The sequence below is a fragment of the Siphateles boraxobius genome, unplaced genomic scaffold (genome assembly GCF_051911475.1).
Source record: "Siphateles boraxobius isolate OS27281-9 unplaced genomic scaffold, OSU_SipBor_1 41, whole genome shotgun sequence".
Classification (NCBI taxonomy): domain Eukaryota; kingdom Metazoa; phylum Chordata; class Actinopteri; order Cypriniformes; family Leuciscidae; genus Siphateles; species Siphateles boraxobius.
The window spans coordinates 32,612,367-32,627,441 of NW_027509042.1; the positions used below are offsets into that span (position 1 = coordinate 32,612,367).

Here is a 15,075-nt window from a genome sequence, read left to right on the forward strand (position 1 = left end):
TATGAACCTGGGGTCCACCACTTTACATGCCTGAAAGAGGCGTTTCTACTAACCAAGCCTAGGCGGGCCATTGGAACATCGTTCTTATCATAGGCCCAGCGCCAGGCCTGATGTAATGAACGTCTGGGGAGTCAGAAGAGAGGAGAGGGCTGGATTCTCTTTTTAATGAAGCCCTCCGGGGAGATTATCCATCAGCGACGCTGTATGCGCTTGTGCTGGATAACCTCCCTCAGATCCCTCTTCTAGCGGGAGTCACGCCTTTCCTGCGCCCTGTTCCTCCACAGAGGGGGCGCACGAGACACTGGCTCTCTGGCCCTGTCTACGGTCCTCAGATCGTGAAGGGCCAGGCCCTCCCGCCTGCCTGGGCGTGGAACCGGATCTCAGCGGTATGTAGGTTTTTTCCTAAAAGCAGCTGAGCGCGCCTTCGCCTCCCTGAACTTCCCAAGCCCCGCCTCCACGGCGGGGCCAAAGAGTTCAGAGGGCGAAACCGATGAATCGAGGAGAAAGTCCTTCTCTTTCTCCTCAACGTCGGCCAGGTTTAACCAAAGCTGTCTCTCCGTGGCCACCATCGCCGCCATCGACCGACTGATCGTGGCAGCAGTTTGTTTGGTGGCCCGGAGCGCAAGAGCCGTGGTTCGGCGCGGCTCAGTAACTGCCTTAGGGGACAACCCTGCCCCCTGGTCGAGATCCTGCAGCAGGTCGGCCCGGTATGCCTGCAGCACCGCCATGGTGTGCAGGGAAGCACCAGCCTGAACTGCTGCCGTGTATGCTCTGCCATTCAAACGCGCTGTTGTCTTTAGCGGTTTGGATGGCAGAGTTGGAGCTCTCAGTGTCGACGCCTGCCCAGACACGAGATAGTTTGCAAACGACTCGTCAAATGGGCGGCATCGACACATACCCATGCTCTGCGATCCCATCAACATCAGCGAAATTAACCCGCTGATGTCAGTGAATACGGGCAGAGCATGGGCTCTTCCATGCCCTCTCGATCGCCGTGTGAAGATCAGGAAGGAATGGAAGGCTCCCTGAGCTGGTGGTGTATGGCCGGGGAGAAACCGATCGCCGAGCCTACCGCGAGCGGTCTCTCCTCTAGCGCGTTGCCATGGCAGCTACAGCCCCACAACATCCACCAGACCTGCATACACGGGGCAGGGTGGCTGAGAGGGTTCAGGATCTACCTGATTATAAACCTCCTCAGCCATCTCCTGCTCGTCCTGAAGAGCAGCAACTGCAGGAAACCGTCGGTGAAAAATCCTCGTCATCGACCTGCAGTTCGCCCTCGTCAGCCGTCGAATCATCTGAGAGGTTTACAGCACTCTCAAGATGATCGACGAGCTCTATCTGGAAGCCCATGATGCAAGCCGCCGCTCTGCCTCGGCACGAGCGGGACCATGAGAACCAGACGTTGAACCCCCTTCACTCGAGAAGAGGGCCAGACGAGAGCGAGCGTTTTAAGAGAAAAACGCTCACAGTTCACACAGAGGATTCCCTCGAGAATCTCCCGTGCGCGCTCTTCTCCCAGGCAGGAAAAGCACACTCGTGTGCTGTACATTTAATTTTCTTACCGTTTCATTGAATAGCGTTTTCAAACAGACAGTCCCTGAAGACGATGAGATGATTTGTCATGTTTGCAAGGCGCCCCTTTATACTTCCAGGTCGCACGTTAATCATTCACGCTAATGATTCACGGGCTGTCGCCGGTCAATATGATTGACGTGATTTGATAGTGATTTCAGACACCTGTCACGCCTGAGGCGTTCTCCCCATAGCGTCGTTGACGTATTGTTGAGTTCCCTTCGAAAGGGAACTAGAAACTACTATTTATTTCCCTTAACCGCTTTTGAATTGGAACCGGTATCGTTCAATTCTATGACAGCTGTGTTGCGTTCAGTAAAAGATGGCAGAACTGCAGCTCTGCGCATGGGTGCGTTTGTTGCAATGGAACGTTCTATTGAGTTTCGCCTGTTGGTACTTCTATACTCTTTGCTGTGGTCGTCGAGTGGTAGACATTTGAACTTAAATTGAAGTGTTCAAGCCATTAAACAAATTAAACAAAAACATAAACATAAACATCTTCCACCATGTATTTTTCCTCTTCCACAGTCGGTGATGCAGGGAGTCTTGTGATTGGTTGTCAAGCCAGCCAATCAGAATTTAGCAGCCTCATCTCTGATTGGCTGGTATTATGGCATATTGTAACGCTGAGTTGTGTTGAGCAAGCGAGCCGTCTGCACTTAGTGAGCACTCAAAGCTGGAGATGAGAGGAGCAAGAAAGTGAAACTTTGCACATGCGAAAGAGAACTTCTGCGCACATCCAAATACTTATTTTAAATGCAAAATTGATGCTAAATATTTTCTTATCTGTGAGACGAACATTTCTCCGCAAAACTCATAATGTGATCTTGCACGTGCAGAATTGTGACCGAAATCTAACCCCATAGACATCGGCCTTGTTGACGACCAATGCAAATTACGTCTTGCGAGTAATGCGGTTCCAAGTCCCGAGGACTTTTCTATCCCTTCAGAGGTGTGTGTCTAAAATGTAACCCTAATCGTTTTACTTGCCTTTTGTTAAATAAGCACTCGTATTAAACTCGTATTAATAATGTATAATTAATGTAATAATAATATTAATAATGTATAATTAATGTAAATATAATGTATAATTGTAATAGAATTACGATTACTTGTATACTTATATATGTAGCAGGGCATTCAGATACTTTTGAAAGGACAATACTATAGTGTCAGTTTATTTCATTAGACTTTAACTTTGCCATCTATAAAAAAAAATCTAGCATTTCCTCATGTTTTAACACTGATTTTTATTGACAGTCAATATGCATGGGCCACTGGTGATGACAGTTCCCCCCTCTCTCTGCCTTGCCATACCACACCCACAAAAAGATTGTGAGCTAGACTTGAGCTGAAAGAGGGGGGGTCCATGACCCTTTAAAATAGCTTTGGAGCAACTGTGATGGAATTTCATGCAGTGTTTCCGTTGTAGAGCTGGCTCTGCATGGCACTAAATATCCAACATTTGAATGGTCACATATATTAATTAAATGTGACCACCACAATGGTAAAAGCCAAAGTAAAAAACAGTTCTAATGGAAACATTATATTATCTAGTTTAATTAAATTTGACATACTTAGACATTTGTCTCCACTGTAATAGTGTGAATTACAATTTCTTCATATATGAGTGGAATACATTTCCAACAGAGTTGAAAGAATTAAAACAAATAACTGGTCATTGTGGTATCTCAAAAAAAAAAAAACTGAACATATGGCTCATGTTGAACCAAAATTGTGAACATTTATAGATATTCTGGTATGGTAGTTGTTTGTGTATGTCCTTAACATCAACCTGCAAAAGGGACAACGGATGAAAATTAGCCAGTGTTGGCTAAATCTGGCACATTTTACATATTGTTATGTACTATTAATGTGTACTGTCTCTGATTAAATAAATAAATACATATTTCACTTTATTTCAATATCCTCAATCTACCTTCCTCTGTTGCTGTGGTTTTCAGAGACTGAGGTAGCTAACAATACTGGAAAATGAATGATTAAGGATAAAACACAAAAAAATGTGCTTGAAATATTTTGAAAGAGCATCTCCTGATCTCCACATTTATCTAACAAAATGTACCTTCACTGTTAGAAATTATTCAATTACTAGTTTACAATTTTATGGACATTTTGAGTGTCATACAGGACCATGTAGTATTTGTCACGATGTTAGTCTGCACCAGTCTGTCTTTGTCATCACTACACTTCCCAGGATCCCGCTTGTCTCACTTCCTCATTAGCCACCTGTTTCTCATTATGATCATCTGTGTCACCTGTTTTCACCTCGTCAGTGTTCATTGATATCTGTATTTAGTTTCCTGCTGTCCAGTGAGTGTTTGTTGGTTCTTGTTAATGTTTGCGTGGTTTCTTTGATTCCTGTGTTTTTGTTCATTAAAGTTCCTGTTGCCTGGTTATCCTCATTTCCTCTCGATTCCTACTACCACGAAACCTGACAGAAAAACCGACCTACCAACAAAAGTTGAATCACGAACTCTGTGTTCCACAAGACGGCCGGTCTCTATAAGACTACGCAGAGAATTATCTCCATCTTTTCCAGGACCCGAATTGGAATGAGGAATCTCACACATGAGTTCTGGAGTGGGATGGACGATACTCTCGCCCAGATAACGCTGTTGGGAGATCTCCATCTCCCGTTTTTCAAATTCATTGACCGTACGCTGTGGGTGTGTGGTTCCTCACTCTCCATGGGAGACATTCAGCCCGAAATCCACGTCAGCCCCGCCGAGCCCGCATTCCACGTCAGTCTTCCCAAGCCTGTACGTCACATCATGGCAACCATCAACCCAGCCACCAGATCAGTCTATGGACGTCCAGGGTTGATTTCCAGCGTGGCCGATCTCCCGCTGATGTCAGTGTGTGCTTCCAAATGGACCATCCGGCCAGAGTCTCGTCCCGTAGAGCTTCCTTCGCCGCTGGTCCCGTCCAGCCCAGAGCTCCCTTCGCCACTGGTCCCGTCCAGCCCAGAGCTCCCTTCGCCGCTGGCCCCGTCCAGCCCAGAGCTCTCTTCGCCGCTGGCCCCGTCCAGCCCAGAGCTCCCTTCGCCGCTGGCCCCGTCCAGCCCAGAGCTCCCTTCGCCGCTGGTCCCGTCCAGCCCTGAGCTCCCTTCGCCGCTGGTCCGGTCCAGCCCTGAGCTCTCTTTGCCGCTGTTACCGTCCAGCCCTGAGCTTCCTTCACCGCTGGTCTGGTCCAGCCCAGATCTTCACGTCACGCCTACAGAGCCAGTCTTCGAGGCAGAGTCAGTCTTCGAGCAGACGCCAGAGCCCGTTGATCCTGCGCCAGAGCCCGCTGATACTGCGCCAGAGCCCGCTGATACTGCGCCAGAGCCCGCTAATACTGCGCCAGAGCCCGCTGATACTGCGCCAGAGCCGGCTGATACTGCGCCAGAGCCGGCTGATACTGCGCCAGAGCCCGCTGATACTGCGCCAGAGCCCGCTGATACTGCGCCAGAGCCCGCTGATACTGCGCCAGAGCCCGCTGATACTGCGCCAGAGCCCGCTGATACTGCGCCAGAGCCCGCTGATACTGCGCCAGAGCCCGCTGATACTGCGCCAGAGCCCGCTGATACTGCGCCAGAGCCCGCTGATACTGCGCCAGAGCCCGCTGATACTGCGCCGGTCCTGTCCAGCCCAGAGTTTCCTTCGCCGCTGGTACCGCTTAGCTCAAAGCCCTCTTCACCGCTGGTCCTGCCCAGCCCAAGACCCTCTTTGCTGCCGGACCCTCCCTTTCCTGTCAATTTCCCCATTAAAATTTTGGGGGGGCGCAGTATACCTGCTAGGGGGGCCGCGGAGGTCTCTCAGACAAGGTTCCCAGTGTCACCGCCGTGGTCACCCGAAGGGTCTTCAACGCCGTGGCCGCCCGATGGTCCGGCAGCTCTGCCCTGGACGCCCGAGGGTCCGACAGCTCTGCCCTGGACGCCCGAGGGTCCGACAGATCCTCTCTAGCTGCCTGCGTATCCTGATCCGCCCTGGCTGCTTGCACATTCTGATCCGCCCTGGCTGCCTGCACATCCTGATTCCGCCCTGGCTGCCTGCACATCCTGATCCGCCCTGGCTGCCTGCGCCCTGGCTGCCTGCACATCCTGTTCCGCCCTGGAGGCTTCCTGCCCCTGTTAGGCCTCGGCCTAGTCAGCCTTCAGGGTGCCCACCCCTTTTTTTTTTATAGTCCTACGGCGCTAGGTCGCACCTTTTGGAAGGGGGGGAGTACTGTCACGATGTTAGTCTGCACCAGTCTGTCTTTGTCATCACTACACTTCCTAGGATCCCACTTGTCTCCTCACCTGAACTCACTTCCTCATTAGCCACCTGTTTCTCGTTATGATCATCTGTGTCACCTGTTTTCAACTCGTCAGTGTTCATTGATATCTGTATTTAGTTTCCTGCTGTCCAGTGAGTGTTTGTCGGTTCTCATTAATTTTTGCGTGGTTTCTTTGATTCCTGTGTTTTTGTTCATTAAAATTCCTGTTGCCTGGTTATCCTCATCTCCTCCTGATTCCTACTACTACAAAACCTGACAGTATTGTTTTAGAATATGTCAGACATGAAAAATAGTCAAACTTATTGGACTAAATTTCCTATCTGTTATTTGAAAGAGAAATTAGAGTATGTTAGTTTGTATCTTGTATGTATCGATGAACAATTTTGAGATTGAGAGGTAGCAAAGATGCAGGGGTCTCAGATTTGAGACATACAGACAATCTGTTTTAACCAAGATTACTAAATTAAATAAGACTCAATGCTTATTCTGACATAAATGTTGTCTTGTCATACTACAAATCAGATCATGCAGACAGAATAGGCAAGCACACTTTTTTAGTCTTTAAGATATTTTTTCAAAGATAAAGATTTCATAAAGAAACAAGTAATTACGGTATTTATGATTATTTTTGTTTCTTCAAACCTTTTAATTGCTGTCCTCACCTTGTTCCGTAGGTCTCTCAGGTCACTTGCCATGATACCTTTCTTAATGGAGCGATCAGAGTCGATGACCCGGAAGGGTCTGGCGTGCTGAGTCCACCGTCGTAAGAGCTGCTGGGTCATAGAACCACAGGCTGATATGCATCTTTGGACAGTGAAACACACATAGTCACAAAATGGCTTGCTTGAAAACTCAGTTCCCAGTTTTGCACAAACAAATATAAAGAAGCTTATTCTAATTATGAATTAATAGAACAAAACATTGCATATAAAAGGACAATAATAATACAAACACTGTTACTTTGACAGGGAGGTTGAGAACACATCAAGAGATTTCTTGGCATTGTCCATTGGAATCAACTGTATAGCTCCAGTAACCTTCAAAAATACAGAAAATATAACATAAGTAAATAAATACCATTAATATCATATCTTCACAGTAGATAATCATAGACAAGCAATGCCTTACCCCAATAAGAAACAGGGACACACATAGCACTGTCTAAATACACATAGGACAAGAGGACAATGATACTGTGAACAGTACATCTAGTTTCTGTCCATTCTGTCCATACAATATATTATTTTAAGACATTAAAATATTTAGAGTGTAAAATCTATTGTAAAGCTAAAACTCTTTTGTAAACCTGAACATATAAGGATAGATCTTATTAGCTTTCTTGACTTCACTAGCTATTGTAAAAAAGTATTACTATTTTACAAGAAACCTTAATACAATACTAATAATCACATAATACCTTAAAGAAAGCTCTGTGGCTCCGTTTTCTGCTCTGGTATTGTTCCGAATTTACATTAAATCTGCTTGTCTCATCTCTTTGTGGCCTTGAGAATCATTGCAAAACAATTTTTTTTTCACCTTTGCTCCACACTGGCAGCAAGAGTGTTTGGTCATGCTGTGTTGAGCAATAATGTCTAAGCCTCTCAGTTCCAGTTCACATCACTCCACAACAAATAAAAGATATATTGATATGCTTGTAGTGCATGATCTGTGTTCAAAAGAACTTCACATCACATCCAATAGCCCATATAGCAGTGAGGCCAATCATTTGTATTGAAACTTGTTTTCATCACACAATAATACTTTTTAAAGATAATTGCAGAATGTTTATCTCTCAATTGCAAGTTTACATCTCACAATTCTGACTTTATTTCTCAGAAGTGTTTGGGAGCCCCAAACACGCGCCTGATTACTTCAGAAAAGGTAAATGAGAATTTACATGCCACTTCTTTCAGATTTGTTCTTCGGAGCCAGTCTCCCCACCTATGCACAGATAAGTGCAGGGAAGTTCGCCTAGATACTCTGACTGCGATCTAAAGGAGTAAAATACTCTAAAAGAGAGAACAGCGTATTTTTAAAGATTTCCACCCATGTATTTCTGAATGTGGTCGGCATCTTTCTCCCTCGGAAGGCCAAGATCTGTGCCATAGGGACGTTGTGGTACTTGTTCTTTTGTGGATGAGTTTAATTTTTAATTCTGTACTCGTGATGAGGATGAGTTATCAATCACAGCATCTGAGGGTTGGCTTATGCCTTCGGAGCCGGATGACTTGATTGGACTTGTTGGGTCTGGTGTTGTGGCTCAGACTGAGGCTAACATTCTTGCCCAGGCTGCCGCGAGCATCAGGCCAGAGAGGAATCCTCACCCCTCTCTTAAGCATTCACGGATAGATGATTGGTTTCTGGGCTCAGAGCCAGACTCACATGTACGGCGCCACTACATGTACGGCGACTGATTTGGCTCGCGGCCCTGTTCCTTTCCATTTATTTATTGACTTATTTATTATTACTCTATATTATACCGGCAGCCTAATAATCATGAATGCACTCTGCTATCTTTTAACACATCTCCGGCGAATGGCTTCTTTGCGAACTCTTCATGAATCACAGTGGAATGCAGTGACCTGGTGTTTCCAGATGGATCGAGGTTGTTCCTGAACTTCTGAGCTCTAAGTGCGTGCAAGTATGTGCATATAACTATTAATGTTGCTGTCTCCACAAAGTGCTGAAATGTCAATCACTATTGGCAGTATCATCATGCCATAAATGATGTTTTATTGGCTCGCCGTCTTGCTACCATGTCACACCAAAGTTCTTCATCTGACGAGGAAACAAACATCACCAGGGATCCGCCGTTGCTTTTCGCCGGTGTTCTGACAATTTCTGCAGCCTTGTCGAAAAATGCTACCGTAGCTCGAATCGATAGCAGAGTCTGAAGATTTGTGCTGCCTTGTCGAAAAATGCTACCCAAGCGCAAATCTATCACAGTGAATGTCGATTCATTCTCTATTGTTTCCATAATGGTCTAAATCTCACAATATTATGACAATAAATATTGTTATTTCATTTAAAACAGGGTAAGTGTATGGGGAGCATATTTTGATATTTTAAATGAACTAGCAATTATCACATTTGATAACAAGTAAAAATTGCATTATTGTATATTATATGAAATACAATTATAATCAAATTTGAAGTTATGAGTACTGTATACTGTACTGTTTTATTTTCAAAACGGTGTGAAAAGTAGAAATTATCATAAAATATTAATCTTTGACCTGTCAAAGTACACCTTTCCTACAAGTCTCCACAGCAAGGATGAATAGATTTATGGTCGTGATCCGTTCTACAACAGCCAGGAATTCCAGGAAAGAATTTCTCAAGTCACTCCTTCCGTATCGGGGCAGCAACTTCAGCAGCTCAAAAAGGCCTCTCCCAACAGCAGATCCAAGCTCTTGGGAGATGGTCCTCAGATGCTTTCCAAAGCTATATCAGGACCAACCGGTTCCACATAAAAAAAAAAAAAGCCCACCAAATCCTCATTGATTAAAACCCCCTGGGTCGTCCACCGGGGGTCTCTCTCTTTCCGTCCGAGCATTTGGTCTCACAATGGACGCAGTGAAAATCTCCCGGTCGAGTAATCATGTTCCTCTTTCCTGTTTTCTCTTTTTGTCCAGCGAGCATTTAGCCTCACAGCGAACGCAACGAGCACTTTTCCGGTAGAGCACTTACGTTTCTCTCCGTCCAGCGAGCATGGGTCTCCCAGCGGACATACTGTGTACTTATCTCTTCTCTCTCCCGTCCAGTGAGCATGGATGCAACACCGATGCCCATCCCTCCAAACGCTACAGCCTTGGAACCAACCCCAGTAGCCAACAACATCAGAACACAGATCCTCTCAGGTGCAGACATTGATTTATCTTCCCTGCTATCTTTACTTCCTCAATCCGCTTCAAATCGCCAAATAGAAGTAGGCGATTTTTCAGTTACTTAAAAAAAAATACATCCCTCCTCCTTTCTTTCACTGAATTTTCAATCGCATTCAACCGTTACAGCGAAATCATCGTGGCATTTTTTTCCCCCATAGGAGACGTGAGCTGAGCGATAATCTCGCGATAATTTCTGAGCTTGCGTTATCTTACGGAGGGTCTCATTTCTATAAGTACCATAAACTATTCTCAGTTAAATGCGCTGTCCACGTTGCTCAATGGAACCAGTGCCCTTACTGGGGTGCACTGGACACAGACCTCCACAACAGAGTGTTCCTGGGCTGCCGCAACATCTCTTGTGCAGTATGCAGAGCACTCGCTCACTCCACCATAAACTGTCCTCTGGTTAACCCTTCATCTCCCCATTGCCCAGTTGCATCTCAGGGAAAATCTACCAGTTACATCCCACGACCAGTACATTTCGACTCACCATCCAAAGATTTTAAATCCACCTCCAAATCTCGTGACCAAATCTGCCATAATTTTATCTCCCGGGGATGCTCAAGACAACGTTGCCGTTACCTGCATGTCTGCAACTACTCACTCGCTCACTACTCGCTCACTCCCGCACTATATATATATATTCAAAACACCTTTCAGATAGCTTGGAAAGCAAGTTGAAAGCAGCTTTGGTTCCAACACCGCAGCAGTATCATCTCTTCCTTTCCATCAGGAGCTCGTTCTCCAGCCAAATGGCTCATTGGATAATTTGAAAGAAAGTCAGAACCAAGTCTTTCCACTACAGCATAATCTACTCCGCTCCCGCAGGAGTTCCATTTCTCCATCCAAACTTGATCCTCTGCCGCAGCAGCATTATCTTCCCGCAGGAGCCCAGTTCTATGAACAGTTGATTCAGAAAGCAAGTTTGACCCACTGCCGCAGCAGTGTCATCTACTCCGCTCCCGCAGGAGCTCCGTTTTTCCATCCAAACTTGCTCCACTGCCGTATCAGCATTCTCTTCCGCTCCCGCAGGAGCTCAGTTCTCTGTCCAAAGGATAGTCGGAAAGCAAATTGAAAGCAAGTTTGGTCCACTGCCGCAGCAGTGTCATCTACTCCGCTCCCGCAGGAGCTCCGTTTCTCCATCCAACTCGCCTTCACTGCCGCAGCAGCATTCTCTTCCGCTCCCGCAGGAGCTCAGTTCTCTGTCCAAAGGATAGTTGGAAAGCAAATCGAAAGCATGTTTGGTCCACTGCCGCAGCAGTGTCATCTACTCCACTCCCGCAGGAGCTCCGTTTTTCCATCCAACTCACCTTCACTGCCGCAGGAGTGTTTCCTCTTCCATCCCCATGACCATTCAATTCTCCATCCAATTTGCCATCAGCGAGGCCACCCATCCGATGCCACGACAATCAACTCCCTTCTGACGATGCAAGAAGCCCTCCCCATCCAACGACTAAATTCCCTCCCTACGATTGGCACCATAGGTTTGGATGTTCAAGATCAACATCATTTCTGGCGGCTGTCCCGCATTTATTGCAACTTTTGGGGGAGTACTCTAGGTTCGGGCCAAATATCCGAGCTCGGAGCCCTCTCCCCGGACAGCACGCCAATTATGCATACCATTTATGCTATCTAACTTATTTGTAAGTGTGAACTAGTGAAATTATGTTTTATTAAAGTTCGGGAGGAGCACGTTCAAATAATTGATCCAATTATCACATCATTCCAACCAGCTGTTGACAATTAGTAATCAACATGTCTATCCAATCAGCCTGAGTTGGAGACCTATATATACAGTCATTTGACTCACCAATGTTCCTCAACAGTTTTTCAGCATCCCTCCACCACCCCGTCTTCTCACACTCACCTGGTTACTTCTTATCCAGCAATACGGGGGGAGTACTCTGGGTTTGGGCCAAACATCAGAGCTCGGAGCCCTCTCCCCGGACAGCAGATAAGTTAGAAATAATCTAACTTATTTGTAAGTGTGAACTAGTGAAAAAGAAGACGGTGGGAATATGTAGCAAATCAAACTTTATTAACGAAACAGAAGATCAGAATGAATAATTTCTTTAATTTATTTTTATTATTTTATTTTTCATTTTTTATTTATAATAATTATAATAATTCATTACATTTACATATCCCTTTTCTCTGCACTCAAGGCGCTTTACATGGAAGGGGGAATCTCCTCAACCACCACCAATGTGCAGCATCCACCTGGATGATGCGACGGCAGCCATATTGTGCAAGAATGCCCACCACACACCCGCTTATTGGTGAAGAGGAGACAGAGTGATGGAGCCAATTAGTACAGTATATATGGGGCTTGGGGGAAAAGGAAAGCAAACAAGTTGTTAAACCCGGATGCATTTATTTCCTGTGCAATAGTGAGGATTGAAGGAGTGTTGGTGCTCTTGTGCTTCTGTTGTGAGAGTGCTGGAAAAAATGGAATGAAGACTGCAAGCTACAGCCAGACAGCAGTGAGTTAGCTTGACCAGCAGAGAGTTCTATGAAGGCTTCCAGGTTCCTTCTCATTAATCACTCTCTGTAAGAGAAAAGGGTAAACAGAAGGCAAACAGACGTTAGTGAATGTCTGGGAGATCAAAACTCGCCTGGTCTTTCTTCACTGGTGGGTATATGGCCCCAGTGATGAATTGGTCGATGGCCGTCACAGCTGCTCTGTGTGTGTTGCCAAGTGAGACTGATGTCGGGATGAAGGGAGATAGCTGTCAGGTGTGTGTGTTGATTGCTGGTCAGCTTTTCTCTGTGTATTGCCAGGGGCGACTGATGTCGGAACGATGGTAGTCCGCCACAATATATATATGGGGATGATTAGGAGGCCATGATGGACAGAGGCCACTGGGCAAATTTGGCCAGGATGTCGGCGTTACACCCCTACTCGTTTCAAAATACATCATGTGATTTTTTGTGACCACATAGAGTGAGGACCTCGGTTTAACGTCTGCCGCGGGACGGATATTTTATTTTACCGGTTGGCCAGTCGCGCTGAGACCTGCAGTGTTATTTACACTTTTTTATTTAGTTTTATTAATATTTTAATACACCTGCATTGTTATTTACACTTTTTTATTTAGTTTTATTAATATTTTGATTTTGAATTAGATTTATTTTTAGTTTCCGTGGTGATTTTAGTTTAGGCAATTATGTTATGTGCTTTTTTTATTATTTTAATTTTTTTATTGCTATTTAGGTTTAATTTAGGCTATATTAAATTATTTATATATAATTTATCTATGTTTAAGTTTAGTTTAAGTTTTTATTTATTTCCAGTTAATAATTTTAGAGCTACAACCTAAACTTATTTCAGTCTATTGCAGGGCAACATTTCTAATTTTCGTAATTTTTTTTCAAACTAATATTATAGGCCCGATTTATTTTTATATTATTTAACTTAAATGCTTTTAATAGTTTTAGTTACAAATTATTTAGGCCAATGCCGGTCCGGGACACCATTAGGCTGGGAGTCACAATCAGACAGGCTACCCCATAAAAAATAAAGTTTGATTTGCTACATATTCCTGCTTTTGGGTCTTCTTTCTTGACTACAGGCCATATCATGATGATATTGTATAGTGATTGACATTAGCGACAGAATTTGCGCGTTTCATTAAATTATATTGTATTAACAAAGTTCGGGAGGAGCAGATAATCAGCCCCTTCTAGTGCCGGGCCTGGCCTCCTAGGATGTCTTCACGCAGGAAGGTGGCACTGCCCACTCACCAGCACGCCGCTAAGAACTCATCGAGGACTTCGAAGTGGCCCTGAGGCAAAGAGTATAGAAGTACCAAGAGGCGAAACTCAATAGAACATTACATTGCAACAAAAACGCACCCATGCGCAGAGCTGCAGTTCCGCCATCTTGGACTGAACGCAACACAGCTGTCATAGAATTGAACGATACCGGTTCCAGTTCTAAAGCGGTTAAAGGAACTAAATAGTAGTTTCTAGTTTTTAATATCTCTATAGCCTAAACTTAAACGGCGTGTTGAATAATGTACAACAAAATAATGGTTATGGATCGGTTTATAATTAAACAATTTTGTCATAGAGCATGAAGCTGTCAAATAGGCTATTTATTTACCCCAATAACTTTTGGTGATAACTCCCGTTTTCATACACAGGACAATTTTACAACACCAGTAACAACAGCCCATGTTCCTCATGAAATGATTGACAAATTCCTTGAAAAAGCAAAAAAAAAGTGAACAGTGAGTAGGTGAAAGGGACAACACATGAATCCTTCCCCTCCCCATGCTCCACAGCAGTTCACTCGCAATCAGGTTAGAGTGTTGGTTCTTGAGGACATGCAGTTTCCTCAGCCACTGCAGACCAATGCTTAGAGCAAAGTCAGTCTCTCTGCACCTCACCAGCCAATAGATCAGGATGCGGGTCCTCCCGACGTGGTTACCTTTGCTCCATCTCACTGGGAAGCATCAGTTGATTCCCTTCAGGGGGCAAACATGAAGGTTCCGCAGCTCAGGCCAGGGATTAAATATTGTCCCCTGCACTTTAGACAGAAAGTCCCTCCTCTCCGGAATCGCCCAAGGCGAGCTGTCGAGGATGAAATCCCCTAGCATTGAGCCACAACTGAAATGGTCTCATGTGAAAATGGCCCAAAGGGATCACTGTGGATGCTGACGCCATGAGACCCAATATTCATTAACAGTGTTGGGGAAAGTTACTTTTAAAACTAATGCATTACAATATTGCGTTACTCCCCAAAAAAGTAACTAAGTACGTTACTTAGTTACTTTTTACGGAACGTAATGCGTTACATTACTTTTGCGTTACTTTTTCTCACCTGCATGGGATTGTTTTTTTTTTTTAACAGCTAAAACAATCTATTTTTGCCAATTGTTAAGGCCCTTTCACATCAAAAGTTAAATGAATAAGCCTAAGGCTGAAGGAAATGCATATTTACTACTGTACAGTAGAGGGCGCCGCTCAAACAAACCTTTCAGCTGCTGCTGTTCTTGATTAAATAACAATAGGATACAGGAGAAGGAAGTTCAACACTCTTATTTCTAAACCTAATCTAAAGTCATTTTTGCTTATTAGTATGGTTGAATTAGATCATTGTAGGTCAGCAGCAAAGACATTGGTTAATAAAGTGAGATTAAATACATAAAGTATATTTGTGTAATTTAATATAGTTAATTATAAAACTTTTGCACAAAATTCTGAGATTGCATTTGACTGTTTTTATTCATTTTGAGGAATACTGAATGTTTTTGTGCAAGTGAGATGAGTAAATGCATGTTCAATTCAAATGCACACAACACCTCACTTTATTTATCTCAACATGGGGACA

At 44.6% G+C, this 15,075-nt stretch overlaps 1 protein-coding gene and 1 long non-coding RNA gene across 4 annotated transcripts in view; both read right to left on the bottom strand.

Annotated features, from left to right (window-relative positions):
• cidec (cell death inducing DFFA like effector c) overlaps nucleotides 1-15,075 on the bottom strand; it is a 389,787-nt gene that overhangs the window by 96,688 nt on the left and 278,024 nt on the right. For 2 of the 3 annotated variants that reach the window (XM_077199198.1, XM_077199197.1), the window contains exons 1-3: nucleotides 7,271-10,156; nucleotides 6,814-6,890; nucleotides 6,516-6,657 (exon numbers count right to left, since the gene is read on the bottom strand). In XM_077199198.1, the coding sequence (XP_077055313.1) occupies nucleotides 6,516-6,657; nucleotides 6,814-6,863 (192 nt within the window). In that variant the 5' untranslated portion in view covers nucleotides 6,864-6,890; nucleotides 7,271-10,156. Of the gene's footprint in view, nucleotides 1-6,515; nucleotides 6,658-6,813; nucleotides 6,891-7,270; nucleotides 10,157-15,075 lie in introns of those variants that run through there. The other variant, XM_077199199.1, reaches the window with a different exon arrangement.
• Nucleotides 1,130-1,682, bottom strand: LOC143706851 (uncharacterized). The gene is made up of 2 exons (XR_013193042.1): nucleotides 1,267-1,682; nucleotides 1,130-1,228 (listed from the first exon to the last, which is right to left on the bottom strand). It is a non-coding gene; the product is annotated as an uncharacterized LOC143706851 (long non-coding RNA).